The following is a 19,454-nucleotide window of genomic DNA, read 5'->3' on the forward strand; positions in this document are numbered from 1 at the left end:
TTTTTTTCACTTTTCTGTTCTTCTTGCCCATCTTCTTTAAGTACCTTTTCATTATTCAACCTTTCTTCAGTACCCCCTCCCCCATACTATTTTTACTTTCAACATCATCTGTAATAATATTTTCTACTGTTTGTCTTTTTTCTGAGATTTCCTCTTCATCTACTTTTTCCTTTTCTGATAGGGGACAGTCAAACAGAGATGTCCAGATTCTTTACATTTTCTACAAAAAGCCTTACAGAGTTTTTTCTGTATGTTCCCTGTCCCCACACTGGCCACATTTTTGTTTTGTTACAGTCTTGTACAAAATGATTTTCATCCCCACAGCAATAACATGCACTGGGTTGGCTCCAGTAGCTAACAAATCCTCTGTTACCAAACACAAGTATCGTATTTGAAATATGTTGAATTTCCCCATCCTTAACAACTGTAGTTAGCCACACTTCCCAATCCCTAGTCCATATATTTCTTTCAACACATATTTTTTTTAATTTCATGTACTTTACTACATAGTGAAAGAAAAATATTTTTAACTCATGCTCATCCATATTTCAAGTCCTGCATTGCGCATTTATTTTCTTTTTTAGTTGTAGTCATGGCTGGCTGGCCTTAGGCATAGGCGAACTAGGCAACTGCCTAGGGCACCGTACAGCCCGATCACATAAAGGGCGCAATTTTTATTTATTTGTTTTAATTTTTTTTTTTTTTTGTTATCCAATCTGACAGTCTGCGTTTGTGCTGTTCTCGGCAGGATGGGACACCGTTCGTGTTTTGTTAAAGAAGATTAACCCACCGGCTATTATGCGCAGGAATGGGTGTGATGATGCCCTAGACTGACAACCAGAAAGCAGGGGAAACAATATGCAAATGTGGCATGATTGGCACACATGCAGATATGCTAGTGACCTCATGCATACATTACCGTACGAAGGTAAGGTTATAAGTATATCACCACTTAAACTCATATGCTTCAGCTTATCTAATGGAAATGGTGTTTACTGTACATTAAAGCTTCCCCTAAAACCCATCTGTGGTGGGGAATTGTAGCTAAATTCAGGATAATTGTGAACAATCAATTTACACACAGATCCAGTGCCATACAATTATTATATATTGGAAGTACTCCTTAGAAACTTAAGCACTGTGAGTGAAATGAATGACCAAAAGCAAATCTGACGAAATAACTGAATGTAAACATTATTTCTGCACCCACTGTCCATAAAATGGATACTGCCTGTGGTGGCTGGGAGATTCATTTTCTTTTTATAAAAAAAATTTTTTTTTTTTTTTTTTTTTTTTTTTTTTTTTTGTTACCTTTTTTGGCCACAGATGACGAAAACAGGTCACAAACACCTGCTGTCCCTGTGTGAAAGATTATGTACGTCTTTGTTTTCAGGGCGCGAAATTTGAATTGCAGAAGATGTTGCATAGTGGAGCAAGAATGGACAAGTGAGAGGTAGGGATGTGTGTGTATGGGTGTGTATGTGGGAAATGGGATTATTGAAAGAATATAATGTTTGGAAATGTGGTGAACAAGAGTTTCAATACATATTATAACTGAATTATCTAGTGGCCACCATAAAAATCTAAGCTTCAAAACTGATTTGTATTCATTTTAATTGAAATATTTAGAAGAGGGTTACTAAATGCTGCTGCTGAGGAGATAAACAAGAGGAGGATTAGGTATGTAAAGAACAGTTTAATATTTAATAACTGTGCAAGTTCAGGAAGGCTGTGAGTATAGGCTTGACTGGAATTTATTACTTTATGTAGTTCAAGAAGGTGGTATGGGCTTGAGAAGATAAGTGGGATGTAAGGCAGCTGAACAGTAGAATATTTCAATAAAATTTCAGGAAACACTTTTTTTTTCAGACAGATTGATGAGACACTAGAATGTCATAACAGAAAATGTGAATATAGGTCAACAGAGGAATCCAGAGGGTCCCATAGAAATGGAAGGTAAAGCAGAAGCTAAGTGCCACAACTCTCTAAGTTTAAATGGCCATATATATTTCTTTTTAATTAATCAATTCACTCATTCAACATATTTATTTTCTTAACTGGCAGCTGCATCTGCATTCTGTTTCCCCTAGCTTTAGAAGTTTGGCCTTGGTCAGTGATTGTTCTGCTCATGTTTTCACAAAAAATAACTAATGGAAAATTAAGACTGTAAAAATATTTACTTGCCATCACATCTGATGTTCTCGCCCTTTCTGCTGTAAGGCTTTGAAGGTTGTAACATTGATTGATGTGTTCTTGAAGGCAGAAGGTCATATACATTTATACTTTATGAATATAATAATAGATTTCTGCCAAGCTTTCTCAAGAACATACCCATTTTCCCTTTTCAGTACTGTTAGCATAATCCTAGGTCTTTGGGTGCTTTTTTGTGTGTGCTTCTTTAGCTAGTAACTTGTCAACAAGGGACATGACCACAAAAGCAAACACACAAAATTCTGTGATTTATTTTTATCTCCTTTTTGTTCCCATATGTTTCTGTTCTCTCATTTGCTTTTTAAGCCAAGTACTTTTGCCACATCATACCACTACTAAGCGTGATGACGTGGAATGCCAGAAGGTGAGCAAGTACCCTCCAGCATACAAGCAAAAACATTCTGTTTTCATCTTTATTTTAAATTACTAAATACGCTGTATTTTATATTTGTCGCTGCATTCCACAAGTTAAAAACAACAGCCTATGTGGGTGGCCAACTTCCAGGCAGATTTCAAAGATACATCGGACCTGAATATTATCTTTATGAAAGCAAAACCCAGCTTTGTTTTTCCTTTTTTTTTTACTGCAGAATGTCCAGATTTTTTGCCCTATATTTTTGTCTGTTCCTTATAAAACAGATCGAAGTTGCTAAATAACGACAGACATTTAAGTTTTAGACTTTATATCCTTTAGACAAATGCATACTAACACAAATCCTGTTATCCTAGCAATTTTCTAAGTTCATGAGAACAATATTTATAAGCTGCCCTTATTTATTTTTGGCTTTGTCCAGATTTCTTGCTGTAAGAGTGTGTGAGTGTGTGTTGCCCTAACTAGGGTTAGCAAGTGGTTTTTAATTTGCTTAGGCTCAAATGTCAAATCCTGTACCTTAGCTACAGAAAACAAAAGCCTGAAACCTTTTCCTCAACTACCAAGCTGCATTTTTCAAGGAATTTAGTTTCAGGTACATTTTCAAAGAATTGTGAGCTTCAAGGGAAGACACGTTTACTGCTGCTCATGCTGTCTGTTTACAATGTGTAACTGTTTTGTTTAGCAAATGGTATCACTATTGTGGTATAGTATTTTAAAGCAGTGTTAGTAGCACAACAGGTAGCATGTGTGCAATTTGATGCAGAAGGCTGTGGGTTCTACTCTCACAGCATGTAGATGGATTGCTGATACTGTGTTGTATTTTAAGGGGGTGGGGTGCTGCAGTCCTGAGTATGCCCTCCTTTGAATGAGATGCCTAGTAACTATGAACCTGTTTTCAGTTTGCCATCCATTCCCTAGTGCAGTATTACCAGCTTACCATGTAACGTAGGCAATTTAGTCTTCAGTGGCAGCAGACACTGAATTGGTAGATGAAACACTGAAATATAAAGTTGTTTGCTAGCAGCAACCTCTTCATTAGTTACAGATCTCTTTAATGTGGAATTATTCAGATGACTTTTACTTCTGCAGAGACTGCGCATGTTGACTGATACTGTTGGACTGTAATAACACAAGTTTGAGTGGCTTTATGGTTGAAATGTTCTGAACTGGGCAGTTTTGCCATTGGTTTGTATGTTTTGTTTCATTCCTTACTGGAAAAAATGTTCAAAACTAAATTTAAAACACACTCTAACAAGTAGTACTGTATTATACAAGGGATATAATTTAATTATTATATATTATAATTAATACAAGCAGGAAAGTGAGTCAAAGAAGTTTTGTAACTCATACATATTCTATAGCAACATTTGTCCCAAAGAGAAATATCTGCATTTCTTTATTTGTAGTTTAGTTTGTAGACTGCGGTTTCATCATTTGAAACTGACCTTGCTGTACTCCATTTACTGTAAATTCCCTCTCACTTGGATTATTATAATGGGTAATGGTGGTCTGATTTTTTTCTGTTAGGAAAGGTAATATTTTAAAAGCTTTGTTAAAATGACAAGCAGAGCATAAGCAGAAAAATAGTAATTCGCCAGCTTCATATAGATACATTTCAGTTTTAACTGTAATTATAACATGTTTATAGCTATATTAGTTTTGTGAATGTCAAAGGTGTTGCCAAACTTGATAGATGTAGACCAATGTGATTTTGTGGATGAGTGGCAAACCTATGACAAAATTAACAGAATGGTGGTAATGCAGAATGTAAAAAAAGCTCCTGGTGATGTTTGGTCTTTATGTAGAGAAAGTATTTGACAAAATCAGCTGTGATTTTGCCTTATATTATTTTCATCCTGTCCGTCACAAAATTAAATCAGTTGAAAATACCAGGCATTCGCTTTGCAATTACAAATGCTAGAAGATACACTGATTCAAAACCTGTTGTGCTATTAATTCTACATAAATTAGAATAGTATTTAAAACTTTCCCCGATTTGGAGTGTTTGTCCAGAATTCTTAAGCAAGAAGTTTAGAGGCATGACTACACTTGCATCCATCTTAGAAAATAGTAATCCAGGTTTGCATCATTTTTGTTAGGGTTAAAACATTCTATTTTGATAAGAGGAGTGAGAATATTTCTGTTTTGAAGAAACATAGCTATTAAAAATGATATTTACTTACAAAATTAAAGTAGTGATGGGTAGGCTGAGGTGACTTGTAATTGTTTTTTGTTTTTTTTTAATTAATTTTATCATTTTCACAGTGTTTAAGTTTATACACTTTTTTTTTTTAATTTTTTTAGATATTTGTTATGGATGTATGACATACGATGGGAGTATACCTTTAAACAAAAAGCAGATATATGGAGTCAGGATGGAGTGTTGGATTGATTAAACTATTTGAACAGTATATGCAGTTGAGATGATCTTATGAAATTCCAAGTTATATGGTATGAAAGCGCTTATCAGTTTTATTGTTTTCATTGCTTGATTCATGGTGATTTATTAAAAGTTTTGTAGTCTCTCTCTCTCTCTCTACTGTCCTGGTTTCATTTTGGAATTTGTTGTTGGGATCTTTTGTGCTTGTGTTTATTTACAGTATGCATTTGGCCAGGGTTTGATGCTTCCAGTTTTCAAGGTGCTCCATGCACTAGATGTGAGTCTATTTTTAGGAAAAAAAGTGTTGTGATTACTTCCCACAAGTTAGTGTAATGCGAATCACAAACAGCCAATTAGGTTAGACTGCTTCCAGAGTCAGACCGTTGCAGTAGTAATACAGACCAGGTATAAAACAAGTGTTTGTGTTTCTCCCTACTTAATGTAGGGTTTCAGGTGTGTCTTCTGTGACATGTGGCACAGCTGTGTGTAGGGTTAGTTTCTGTTGGTGGTGCTTTTGGATTTCAACAGCAGTATAGAATGGCAAGGACAACAAAAACTGCCCAGTCCTGTGCACTTGTTGTAGTACTACAAAGGTTGCAGAGAAGATAACATCTGGAGTAAGTGTTTACTTCTCTTGTGTTAAGTGAATGTACCTGTGTCTTGTTCAGCTGTTGTCTGTGAATGTGTTTCATTTGTCTTGTCACAGAGTTTAGTTATAAATGTGATCATGTTAGTGCTGCTTGCAAATCTATGGTTGATTACAAATCCGTGGTTGCTAAATTTACCTCTCTCTCAACTGTCTCTTATTTTGACTCCAAATTTTGGTCCGTCCCTCTTAATCCCTCCTAAAACTGACAACTTTTGAAAAGAAGGCGGTGAATTACATTTAATAAATGATGATGACAATACAATCAAGAAGCATAAACCGGTAGATAGAAGCATAACTGAGTTTTGCTGAAAAACTAGTGATTCATTTAAAGAAATAGCATTCAAAGTGAGTAGAAAAATGTAAATGGGTCTCCCTTTGTTTTTTGTCATTCCAGAGGGGCTGTGAAATGTAACCATCAAAACATTCTTCAATAAATGTCCTGTAATCAAAAGGACAAAGGCTCAGGTGCCTGGCTGAATGGTACCTGCCAGATGATGGTACAGCTTTGGGCACCTGCTAGGACTGCATTATGTCAGTGTGTGTCTGTATGGTACCTGCCAGATGATGGTACAGCTTTGGGCACCTGTTAGGACTGCATTATGTCAGTGTGTGTCTGTATGGTACCTGCCAGATGATGGTACAGCTTTGGGCACCTGCTAGGACTGCATTATGTCAGTGTGTGTCTGTATGGTACCTGCCAGATGATGGTACAGCTTTGGGCACCTGCTAGGACTGCATTATGTCAGTGTGTGTCTGTGTTTTTGTGTGTGTGTGTGTGTGTGTGTGTGTGTGTGTGTGTGTGTGTGTGTGTGTGTGTGTGTGTGTGTCAGCTGGCTCTGATTTTGGATCTTATTACTCATCAGATAAACTCTGGCATTAATTTTGGAGTTCATAACTTTCGGAAAATTCGTACAGGAAGAAATGGAAACAGTTGATCTGCTGTGGCGACCCCTAACGGGAGCAGCCAAAAGAAGAAGATAACTTTCGGAAAATGCTTGGTAATGCAAAACCTGTTACAGCAGAAGCTGACTTTCATACATTTAAAAAACTGAAGTGACCTTTCTGTGGGTGTGGCTCAAATTGGGGTGTATCATGAGTATGGCATGGGTGGGGATTAAGGGGCGCCAGAGCACTACTTTGCCTAGAGCACCATTTCAGCTAAGGCCAGCCCTGGTTGTATTCCCAAGCACTGAAATAGTCTTTACATGGTGCTTCTGAATTCCTTTCTTCAGTCTCTGTCATAAATCGTTCCAGCAAGTTAAATCTTTCAAATGTCGCTTCATAAAAAAGTTCAGCTCCCAAATGGTAAATGCTCTTATGTCTTTAATGTTAAATCTTAGTGGCAAAATAATACTCTCCATAATACCATACCTGTTCAAACCGCTGTTACTTTTACTTTTTATTCTTACCACTGGTCATCTTCTCTGTGGCTGTTGAGAAACTGCAACAGTTTGTCTTCACTCAATACCTTCTTCCAGTCTTTCTTTCTTCCTTGCTTGCGGCAGCTGCATAACGACTTCTTTCTCTTACCAAAAAACCCTGTTGCAGAGGTAAACCCTGAAGACTGGCTACTCCACCAGCTAAGAATACCTCCATTATTTTCTCTTTACCGGCCACTGTTTGTGTTTCCAGTCTCTCAAGCTCTCCATCATGTCACTCCAACTATCTTCTTCTCCTTCCTGTGGCACTGCCTTGTTCATGAAATTTATCAGTACTTGTGTCACCAGTCCTCCATTTTTCCAGCTCTGTAGAAGTTAATTCATCTCCTTCTTCCTTCAGTTAGTTTTCTCCTGCCACTCTCTCCAGCTCTTATGCAATCTCCTTCAACATGGGATCCCTGGAACTGCAGCACCAGCCCTCCAGAGCTGCTTAGCAGTGCCAGAGAGTGCTTCACTCCATCTCCTCCAAAATGTAAGGGAAGTTTCTAGATGCTTTGGCCATATTTCCCCTTGCAGTATAAATACCACCTGCGGTGTCCACTGAAGAGAAGCCACTAGCTTAGTGGGACTAATCAGTACAGCAAAAGCATAAATAAATAAGTAAACATGGTTGTGCTTGCATGTTGCTGCATTTTCTTCCCTCACTGCCTTTATCAGTCCCCAAAAGTTGTGGTTGTGAAACTAGTAGTTCCATCTAGTGTGTGTGTGTGTGTGTGTGTGTTTGTGTGTGTTTGTGTGTGTGTGTGTGTGTGTGTGTGTGTGTGTGTGTGTGTGTGTGTGTGTGTGTGTGTGTGTGTGTGTGTGTGTGTGTGTGTGTGTGTGTGTGTGTGTGTGTGTGTGTGTGTGTGTGTGCGTGTGCACAGTTTTGTACAATTAAAAGGATGTAGATCTTTTTCCCATGGCCCTTGCCACAAAGACAGGTTATAAATCTTTTATAGCAATCTGAGATTTGTTAATAAGTCAAAAGAGCTAACCTCTGATCACCGTGAAGGTTGGACACCTGAAAGACATCGCCCTCTTGTGGAGATCATAGCAGCATCATTCACATCACATGCAGGAGGGTATAGGTCATGGTGAGCAACTGACAGCTTATTGGCAGAAGCATTTTTGTGCACCATTGTTATTGTATATTAGGGTTGAGGAGTTTGGCCTTCCTATCAGGCAGACCAGAGCAGACTGCAGGACAAGTATGAAAGATACAGTAGTTGAAAGAGTTTCCTGTTTTTATTAATACTTGTATAGCAAGATAGACTAAATCAAACATTTTATTCACTTGCTTGTGTATGTAGGAAATGTAGTTTTACTGTGTAGACCGCTTGCACATTGTATTCAGCGAAGGACAATTTGCATCTTAACAGCTTTAGTTTGACCATGATATGCAAGTACTACTTCCATTATTAACATATTTTGAAATATTTTTCCTACAGGAGACACAGTGGGAGGACTTGGCTGGCTGAGATCTTACTGGAAGAATCACAAAGGAAATGATGCTTAATTATTGCCAGAAGGGAAAAAAAGATTGCTGAATTTGACCCACTTCTCATCTAGGAAAATAAATTAGGCTATGCTACTGATTTGTTTTCATCAGGGACTTAATTATGTAGAATCAGTTCATATTATGTCACTCACATTTTTTTGTGACACAAAGTGTTTTAAATGTTGGTTACATAGTTGTCTGCAGTCTTTAAACTACTGGACTTGCCTTAACAGCTTCTTAAGGCAGGTGCCCTTTATTGTACTGGTTAGACTGTAGAGCCATTGGCTGGTGGATCATGATTTAAATGTCACATCACAATTAGTTGTATGAGCCTGAATGAGCGTGTTACCTTCCCTTTTCTTCTAGTATTTCTGCAATGCAAATGAAAATGATTGCAAATCACCTGTTTTTTTTTTGTTTTTTTTTTATAGAATGTAAAGCACTTTAAGTGTGTTTTTTAAGCACATCAGATGTTGTCAGTGCAAGGGTAACTTTAATCTTTATCATCATGATATTGTCAGTACACTATATTATAACCTTTGTTCGTTGGTAAAAATGCATTCAGTGTCTATCCACAATAACCATGAATAAACATTAAGTAATCCCAGAATAGATTAATTAAATAATAATCATTAATAAATAAACTAAAAGGATTGCATTAATTGTAATACCCCTAATTTTTGTAGGTGAACGTTTCCTGTGTCCTGGCAACCCATCTGTACAAATAACCACCTTGGTTCTCTCTCTTGAAAATTAGCAAATACATGCCTGGTAGGCTTAACTCAGTCAACAAAATGTGCATTCATAATAAAACAGATTTTTTTTTCTTAAAAGAACATGTAGTATAACACTGGAAGACCGAATGTGGCCCAGAAATGAGGACAATTAATTATACTGATGTTTTAATCCAGGATAATCATGAAAAACTGAGAAAAGTCTAGCTTTGTTAGCATTTATGATTTTTTAGGAGACCTCAGTCTGAAGTTACCGTTCTTAACATTTTTCTTCTACCATTTTTTGTAGCCTAATCCTTTTATTATTTTTTTTTTAATGTACTGCCTAACTTCCAGATTTTAAATGAATATTTTTTGTGTTTTGTTTTGGAACATCAAAAGTAGACATCACTTTTAGTTTTGTATAGACCTGACCTGAAAATTTGGAAGGCCCAGCACAGCATCATTTGAGAAAAACCTGTTGCACTTGGTGCATTCTTACTTTGGAGCCCAGTCATAACAGTAATTCACATTTCATGGTTTCTCTTCCTTATCGGTCTTTAACATACACATATTAGTGTAAATAACAGTAAAGTTAAAGCCTGGGATTTATGAAGAAGCATGGCTTGAGTAGAACAGGTCTGCTGTTGCCTTGAAATGTTTAGTGCAACATAAACATATTCTCAGTGCAGTGATGCAGGGTAATGGATGACCCTTTATGCAACATTTACTTTAAAAAGTTACAGCTGTAGTTTACAAGCATGCATCATTACGTATATGATACACATACTGTCAGGGTCTTAAGGCACAATGTGCCTTGCATAAAGTGGTACAACCCACCATTTCACAAAGACTTATGGAAAATGGTGTGTAGTGAAAGAGGACAATGTGAGGAGGAACAGGCTGGCAAAATCACATAGAAATGTGTGCTACTGTATAAATGTTCAACATTTTTTTTTCTTTTCATTTCATATTCACAGGTGTCCAGCTTGTCCCAGCTGTCTCTTTAGGAAGCATGATTCATTTTTTTTTGCACTGCACCTGGTTGTTTTAATTGCTCTAATTGTTTTGCTGCGGTTCTAATAAGTAATGAAATGCACAAATTTTCCACCAACAGCTGAAACTTCTGAACTTTGTGTACTGTTTTCTTTGTTAGGTTTTTGTGATTTAATTCTAAGTGGAAGCAAGCTTCTTCTTTGACACCACTGCTTGTGGCTTATCCTGAATTTCTGGAACTGCTGAAATGAGAGCCTCTGGCATGAAAATTAGTCATTCTACAGCAAACACGTCTTTGAATTTGATCTTCAGACCTCCATACCTTTTGCTTTGGTGATGAAACTAAGATTTTTAGTTTCTTTTGCACATCATCAGTTTTGGTATACAAATAAGATCTGTTGGAACCAGCCAAGGAACAGGACTCTAATGTTGGCCGCTGGTGTTGAAACACCTGTATTTATTGTGTTCAAGACCTGATGGCTCAGACTTCTAGGCAAGCAGTCCATATCCCTGTGCTTTGTTGTCTCTAGTATCTTCTGAAATGGTTCTGACTTTGTTTTCAAAAAATGAAAGTAAATAGATTTTTCATGGGTCTGCTAGCAGTGTGGCATCTAGCTGTTGAAAAGCTAAAGTGAATCACTCCTTTTCTGATCCAGTAAAAAGTCATTTTCCATTTTAAAGCATTTTCTATTTGTTTTTCAACTTGATATGCATTTTATGTCATGTCAGGAATGCCTTAGTGCCCTTCCATAATCACTTACTCATCCATATAGATGTTTTGGTTTAACCCTCTGGCCAGGGCTATCAGCCAGTTCCAGAATTTGGATTAGTGGCATCCTAATTACGGGTAGAGAGGAGATTTATGAGGTGTTCTGGCACAACAACTGTGTTAGCAGTTGTGATGTATTGCTTCCTGTTGTCTATGTATTCATTTATGAACACAGTAAGTATACACTTGCAGATATGCAGGCATGTATAGACAGTACATCTGGTCTCTGCCACAGATCCCACTTAGTCTGTTGTAGCCCCAAATATATACTTCTGACATTGGAGACTTGCCATTAGCTGCTGTAATCCTTCCTTTGTAGCCATCCCATCCAGTGATCCATTTCCCTTTCCAAACCCCTAAAAAAGAGATTCTGGAGATCACAGATATGCATACAGGTGTGTGCTGTGTCCTTGTACCCCCTTAACTAAGGAAACCAATTATGAAGTTGCACAACCATGAGCCAAGTTATAAAAACTTTCAAGTGCCAGTTCACAAAACCGGTTCATTTAGTCAGGTAACACCAAAGTGAGAAATGTTTAGATTAATTAAATACCTTCACTTTGTATATGTTACAAATGATTGACTGAGACTTAAACACCAACAATGTCACTGGTTTGCATGTAACAAATTATTATATTATAGTTAACAAGTTGCATACTCCAAATATTGGATGTTCCCAATGTTTTTAGACCAAGAACATGTTTTGAAGTAAAATTCTCCACAATGGTGGATGAAAGCAGATTGCTGATTTGAATCTAAAGCTGCTTCCTTTTCGAATCATTTATGCCTCATTCCTTCCGCATTGTGACTCATTAGTTAACAGCTCCACCTTACAGTACTAGGATCCTAAGCATCAGACTAGATGCTCAGAGTACTGCTTTTGTGCAGTTTACATGTATTTTCCCATTTTTTACATTTTTTTTTTTTTTATGAATGTTGTGGTTTCTTCCCACTTCTTAACCAGTGCTCTAAACTGCCCCCCCCCCCATATATGCTGGTAACCTGAATTTGGGATCAGACTCTGGCTGCCAGTAGAACTAGCCAAGGGGGTAATAAAGAAGCAGCTGAGGGCTGGCTGGCTGGCTGCCCTATCCTATGGGGGGAGAGAGGAAAATACTAAACCTGGTTGACCTCCAGTGGAGATCAGGAGCCTCACAGAACATCTCAGGTTTAATGCAGGGCGCAGCAACAGTGTCTTGACATTGTTGTACTAGCTGCCTTCTCAGCTACGGTAACTGACAAGGAGATGCAAGTATGACTGTTCCCAGGCTCCAAGCCAGCTGCTCCCCATCAGATACTTCAGTTTGTGGGCTTAATGATAAGTACCATTGAGATCAACTTCCCAAGGAGTCAGGAGGCCCAACCGATGGGCAAGTGAGGAAGCTACATCTTAAGGCTTTGCAGTACTGGGAGAAGGGAATATCAAAAGAAAATGCACAAAAGACTTTAAAAAGAACCGCCAAATCGCTTCTTTTTCACAGGAAAGCAAGAGCTCTGCCACACGAGTAGGGGGAACAATCCCCCACAACCCCAGTTTCTACAGATATGAACTCTGAGATGTGAATTCTGACTTGCAGAATAAAGAAAAGGTTGAAAAGAAAAGCAAAACTCATCTTCTCCCTTTTCTTAAGAGTGTAACACAGTACCTAGTGTGCAACCAAATCAACAGCAATGTCCTCTTAACTTAATGCACAATAACACTGTTTCCACCTTTGACTGTAGCAGGACTCTACACGCATTGCATTTTCTTGCTGAAGTTCTGATTGAAAGGGGTTTGTGAAAGATTAATTAATTTACCTAGTTGAACAAAAAATAAATAACAATTATGCACTCTTTATTGTACATTTACCATATATATTATTTTCAACACCTGTACAGTTTTTAAAATCAGATTTCGTTTTATTTTTTGTTTGTTTTGCACGGCTGCAGTGATGCCATGGCTTATAGTCAGTACAACTGAAACATAAGTGCTTCTACACGTTTTGCAGTTGATGCTCTTAAAAAAGGCTCTTCTGATGATTGCAGGCACTGGTTCTTCAATGTGAAAGCAACAGTTGATATGCATGCAATTAATTGCAGCTGTTCTTGCAGTAATAGTAAACAGCCAATTTTTTTTGGATGTTAGTGTAATATTTTGATTTGAACCAGGAGACGATTGGGAAAATTGTTTATTTTCTTCACTTGGAGAACTTTGATTGTTAACTTGTGTCCCTGACAGTTTGCATCCAAGTAAATTAAAATCTTTACCCTCCACTTCATGAACTTACTCAAATACAAGTAACTTGCTGTACATGTTAAGTGCTGTTGTGGTCTGTCAGACTAATCTACCTATAGCCTTGAGTTTTACAGAAATAAAAATGTAGCCAAGAGAATTTTTGGAACTGTTAAGAGACTTTGAATATGTCCATTTTGCTTTTTCTGATGCCATGTTACAAAAAGGATTGTTTATCCGCCTTCTGTTAGAGAAGAACTTTCTGAATTGGTAAGGAGTCAAATTCTGGATGATTAAACCACACATTGTAACTATTCATACTCTACCTGCTAGCAATTAAACCTCTCTATCAGTCTATTTGGTCTGTGTTCAGTATATTCCGTATTGAGGCCAAGAGTTGGCTGGGGGAGGTGGTAATGCAGGCAGCCTCAGCTTTGGTTTGTCCCTCAGTTGTTCACTGGCAGTGACGACATATTTTATTAGGCCTATGGATGATCCACATCACCACAAGGACCACAATGCAACTGTGACTATAGCTCCTGCTGAAATGGCTTAGTGGCTGAATGCCCACCCCCCCCGGACCAGCTCTTATAGTGCTGCCTGTCATCCAAGAGATTGTTACACTGGATGATCCTGGACCCCCTGTCAGGATAGGCATGCCTATCCTCCCTTGTGAGCTCCATCAGGTGCTCAAGCCAGTAGGTCACCTGAGCCTTAGTCTGGGCTTCTACCTTTTATGCCACTGGAGCTGATACAGAAACTTTGATCTTTTGACCTAAGATAGCATTAAAAAAAAAAACAGATCTGAAGCAACAGCCTTGTCTGTGGGAGACTGCTGTATGTAGAGATACTGTAAGACAAGATATCCTATATTTTCTTGGGTCCTACACAACTTGCCACACTGAACTGCAGATCACTGTTTTCCATAGGAAGTCACAGTGTAATTTGTAAGTGTATGCCAGCAGTGATTATTTAATTTATTTGGGAGATTTTTCTTTTCTTCATATTGGTGTAACCATGGAGTTGCTATATGTAAGTTTTGGGTATGTCAGGGAATTAAGGGTCCCCATGCAAAAAAAAAAAAGACAAAGTTATTTAAGGTTTTGTGAGCAATGCATATTTGCACTGTTTCTCGTCTTTTGTTCTTATTCCACTGCAAATTGTTTTACCTTAAATTTGTTTTAATTTACATTTTTCTTGGATTTTTATTTCTATCTGTTTTTTTGCTGTGACCATTTAACAAAGATTTGACTTTGTTTCTCTTGCTGCAAAGGCATTAAATCTAGCTGATCTATAGATGGAGCTGAGAATTAACATTTTTTTTAAGCAAGCAGAGCAGAATTTTTTTTAATTCATGTACAGAATTATCACTTAAGACACAGACAAACTTACATTTATATAAAAGAAAACAAAGTTTTGTTACAAGCATTATACATCACATGCATTCTACAATTTTTACTTCATTATAATTAATTATAATTATAATTAATTTTAATTTTCATTATTTTACAATTATCAATCCAGCATTATGTAAATTGATTATTTCCTGTCTTTCTTTAAATCTCATGTCTCCTCCAAAACGTTATTTTGCACATATTGTTAAGACAATTTCCATTTTTTTCTATATAATTTGCTCCTACTCTTTTCCAAAGATCACCCTTCCAGTTCTTTTTATCTCTGTTACAATATTCACTACTTCAAATACAGCTGGTTTGGGCTATGATTTCCATTTTCTAGTAAATGCTTTTTTTGACTGCCAACAGAATTAAACTGAGGCCTTACTATGTCTAGAAAATTCAGATCCTGTATCCCAGCTTAAAAAAAATATATATTTCCTTGGTTACACCCATTACCTCACCCAATATTTCTCTAGGGAATTTTTAAAGTCTGCCAACTCATTACACTCCCAAAACATATGTTCCCAGTTACTTCTTTCCTCCCCATCATACTGCCATCATTTGCATCTACCTGAGGGAAAATACATCTTTGGAGTCTGCTTGAGGTACAAAATACCTATGCAAACACTTCCAAGCAAAAATCCTAAATCTTCTAGACTGTTGCAAATTTAGGAGGCATGCATAAATCCTCCCATTGTTTCCTTGTGAATTGCTTATCCAGTCTCTTACCAATCTTTCCTAACCTCCTCAGATTGATTCCCATAGTTATAATGCACTATTTTATATGTTCTACTAATTATTCCTTTTTAATAGCTTCTGTTCTAGATTCAACTAAAACCTCTACCAGAAAAGGTCTTTCACTTAGGCTTCCCCTATCCTTTTATACTCTGATATCAAGCACAGATAGGTAAAGTAGTCTGAATGTCTTCTTGGCTTCTTGTCATTCTATTACCTTTCTCTCCGTAGTTATTGGTTCCCAATACCTTTGTACCTTTGCCAGTTTTCTCCAATAAACTCAGGCACCATCTTGCCTATTCTCTGTAATCCTAATTGCAGTCATCCCTACTTTCTCTGTAATCCTAATTGCAGTCATCCCTACTGACAGAACCTCCTTTCTCGTGTTGGCTTAGTTCTTAGAATACTTTCTGCTACTTTGAGTATAATATTCTATATGATTGTTGTTCTGCTTAAAGATCTGCATCCAAAATCCCACTCTCCTTATTTCTTGAATTCCCCATTTCGTCATCATCCTGTTCCATCTTGAATTAGCTTTCTGCTTCTGTTATTTATATGAGCCTTAACTGTGCCCTTAAACATCCCTTCAAATCAGATAATTGTAAAGCACATTGTTCTAATGGAAAGATCAACTTATTCCACTTGACCTTGTCCTCCTCCCCTCCCAGATAAAATCCTTCAACTCTTTTTTCATTACTGTCTGTACCTTCTCTGGATGTTAAAAATATGCCTAACCTGTATATAAAACTAAAGGGACTAAAATGTTTTCACTGCTTGCATCTTAATGTGCATATGCATAAACACGAGTTACCAGTTTTTCAGTTTTTGTATAATCTTTTGTTTAGTCTCTTCCCACATATCCTTATCCAGCACAACAGAATCCTTTTTTAACCCATACTCCTGAATACTTAATTTTACTGCGCCCCCTTAATATGGGTATTGCTGAACCAATTCATGTTGGGGTACATACTTTACAGATATAACTTTGTTTTGTCTTCATTAATTTTATATACTCCCCCCAAAAAACTGAAACTGTCTCTGAATATTCCAGAACACTAAGATGTCCTTTTCTGATTTTAAGTACAAAACAATATTGTCTGCAAATAAAGCCATCTTTTCTTCATTACCATACCAGTTTTATTCCTGAACTTCTACATCCCTTATTTTCTTTGCCAGTGGCTCTAAATATAATATAAATAACAAAGGGGAAGAGGACACCCTTGCTTGGTTCCTCTATGCAGACACAACCTATCAGAGAAAAACCATCCCACTTTAATTTTTGCCTCTGATCCCTCATATATCCTCCTAATTAACTTTATTAATGTATCAGGGAATGCAAATGCTTCCATTACCCTACTTATAAAATCCCAGCTTTCTATGCATCGAGACCCACCAACAACAGAAGTATTTTCTTACATTCTGCTTCCCACTGGATTGTCATTTTACTACTAATGTCAAATATTTGCATCTCCTCCACAAAACTAAGCTGATTTTTATCTATAAATGTTGGCAACACCTTTCCCATCCTTTTAGCTATTGTAGACATAAACACATAAGTTCATAGGATGTTACTAGGCTATTGACCAGAGGGTCTTTACAAGCCTAGGCATCAAATCCCAGTATATACTAGATGAGAGATATTGTATATGCCCAAGGTTTTTCTAGCAAGGACTACCCATGTACAGGAAAGAAGCCGGGGCAATCCCCGGAAACCATTTACAGTTTCCCATCCAGGTTGTGCTTAAACAGGGTCATGAAGGTGCTAATCATGGTTTAAAATTGAAATGGGCTTATATGAAGTTGAGACTGATGGATCTGTACTGTCTTTAGGTGTTACAGCCTCCACAGCTTTCTTTCAATGTTAGTGCATCCCCTCCTTTTAAAATACTATTAAAACAAAACCTTCCAGATCTGTATCACTCTTCCCTCCTAGGTTCCAAACCTCTACAAGAATACCATCTATTCCTAGAGTCTTTGCTGCAGATTAATTGTACATCACCATTTTTCTGTTATCGCCTTCTATCTGAAGGGTTAATTCTTGAGCCTCATCTACCAATAATAATAACCTTGGCATACTGAAGTCTTACATAAATATTTCCATTTGTGCTTTTTCTTGATTTCCACATTCCTCTGCTTTATTTATCTTTCTGAAATATCTGTAATCCCTCTGTAGGATCTCTGATTATTTTTCTTGTTATAAGATCCTTATGTTGGGCAACAACCCCTTCTATTTTCTTTTGCCTAAGTCATCATGCTAATAGTTGTGCTCTGGAGTTATTCTCAAAAGCAGTTGCTTAACAACTATCTTTCTAAACTCATGCATGTTATCCAGATAGTCCCTTGTTTTGTCTTTAGCACTCTGCAGTTGTGCCTCTTCTTGTTCTATGAGATTCCCTGTATTCTGCAATACTTTAACCTTTGTCAGCCTCTCTAAATAATTCACGTTACTTTTTAATCCTGTTTCTTTTATTCCTACCCTATTTTTAAACCAATTTTCATTTTATTCCACTCACTAGCTATAACTTCTGAAGAAATTTCTATTTTCCCTAATAACTATCAAGTAATTCCCACTACCCATTCCTTAAATTCTCTCTTTAGCAGATAGTTGGGAAAGTGCCAGTGTCTTATTTTTACTTCATTACCCTGCATTTTTATCTTAGCTGTTATTGGGTCATGGTCTGAAATAGTTACTGGGAGAGTAGGAAAATGTTCAGTCTTTGGAAGCTGTCACTGCCCTGTGATTGCTACTAAAGTAAGAAAAAATGAAAAGGTTAATCTTTGGGAATTCCCTCTTACTGCCAATTTTGTGTGACTGTTTGGAAATTATTCATTTAAGGTTTTCTTACTTTCCATGTTTCTTGTCTTTTGCACATATTTTATTGTAGTTTGTTTTTAACTGTAAAATTGTTTTAAAGTTGTTTTTCTTTCTTGGAGTTTTAAATGTTATTGATTAGAAATAGAAACAATAAATAATAATTTTTCATTTCCTGACTACAAAGGGGTGAAATCTAACTGATTTGTGGTAGGAGCTGAAGTAACATTTTTTTTTTTAATTTAAGGGATGCAGAAAATAATTTTATATAGTTTGGGAGCTGCCAGTACTCTGTGACTGCCAGTGTTGTATGACTGTTTTGGAATTATTCATTTAAGATTTGCATACTTGCATTGTTTCTTGTATTTTGCTTTTATTTCAGAGTAGAGAGATGGTCTTCAAGCATTTGGGGGTAATTAGGTTGCATTGTCTAGAAATCTGTGGTTAAAAATCTGTTGTCTTTCCAGTTGCTAAAGGTGCTTAGTAAGTGCATTCAAAAATGGGAGTTTTATTCTAAGACAGGTATAATAAATAAGGAATATAATGTAATCAGGACTGATTTGGTATCTAAAACAAATGCCTCTGTTGATCAACTGGACAAGGTAGGAGGACTTCCTGACTATAACCAAGACATGGTGATCAAAAGAGGAATTGTTATCAATGTAGGTACATAAGTCACATTTATTTTTGTCCATTTTAAGAAGGCTCCTATTAGTGTTAGAAGAGAAGGGGGTGGTGCCTTTCCCAAAGTAAACTGAAATGAATCTTTGGGTATCAGATAGGCCTGTGACTGTTTCATCTAGTGTTCATTTGAATGAGGCCCTGCTGAAGTATCTGGGTGTCTAATGGGGATTTGACAATTGTACCTAGTTATGCTCATCAGTGAACTTGTTTGGCCCCAGAACCTTGATATTTTCTTTCAAGTCTGTGAAGTAGATGCTGTTGAGTCATTGTCCAAAGACAGCGTTCTGTGGCACTCGAATGGTGATGCTACCCTGACTAGAAAAAGTATACTCCACCATCACCAATGAGAGTTCTGCTCAACCAGTTTGGCTATTTAACATATATGTAGGTTAATGTTGAGCTTGTGGAGTTTACCTATGGTACCAGTATGAGGGGATGGTGTCAGAGACCTTGGCAAAATCAAGGTAAGCAGTGTGGTGTATCAGACTATCATGTAGGGCTTCAGAGAACCTTTCAAAGGAACTGACCAGATGTAATAGGCATGATGTACCTTTTATAAAACCAGGTTAGAGTTAGGAGTTTGTAGTTTACATATGTTGGTCTTTAT

General features: G+C 37.1%; 1 protein-coding gene across 2 annotated transcripts in view; it reads left to right on the top strand.

Moving 5' to 3' along the window:
- HYI (hydroxypyruvate isomerase (putative)) overlaps positions 1-13,406 on the top strand; it is a 530,872-nt gene extending 517,466 nt beyond the window's left edge. For both annotated transcript variants that reach the window (XM_044085419.1, XM_044085418.1), the window contains one exon: positions 8,480-13,406. In XM_044085419.1, coding sequence (XP_043941354.1) covers positions 8,480-8,547 — 68 coding nt within the window. In that variant the 3' untranslated portion in view covers positions 8,548-13,406. The remainder of the gene's footprint in view (positions 1-8,479) is intronic.
- The last annotated feature ends 6,048 nt before the right edge of the window (positions 13,407-19,454 follow it).

The sequence above is a fragment of the Protopterus annectens genome, chromosome 10.part0 (genome assembly GCF_019279795.1).
Source record: "Protopterus annectens isolate FY-2018-M chromosome 10.part0, PAN1.0, whole genome shotgun sequence".
NCBI classification, from domain to species: domain Eukaryota; kingdom Metazoa; phylum Chordata; order Ceratodontiformes; family Protopteridae; genus Protopterus; species Protopterus annectens.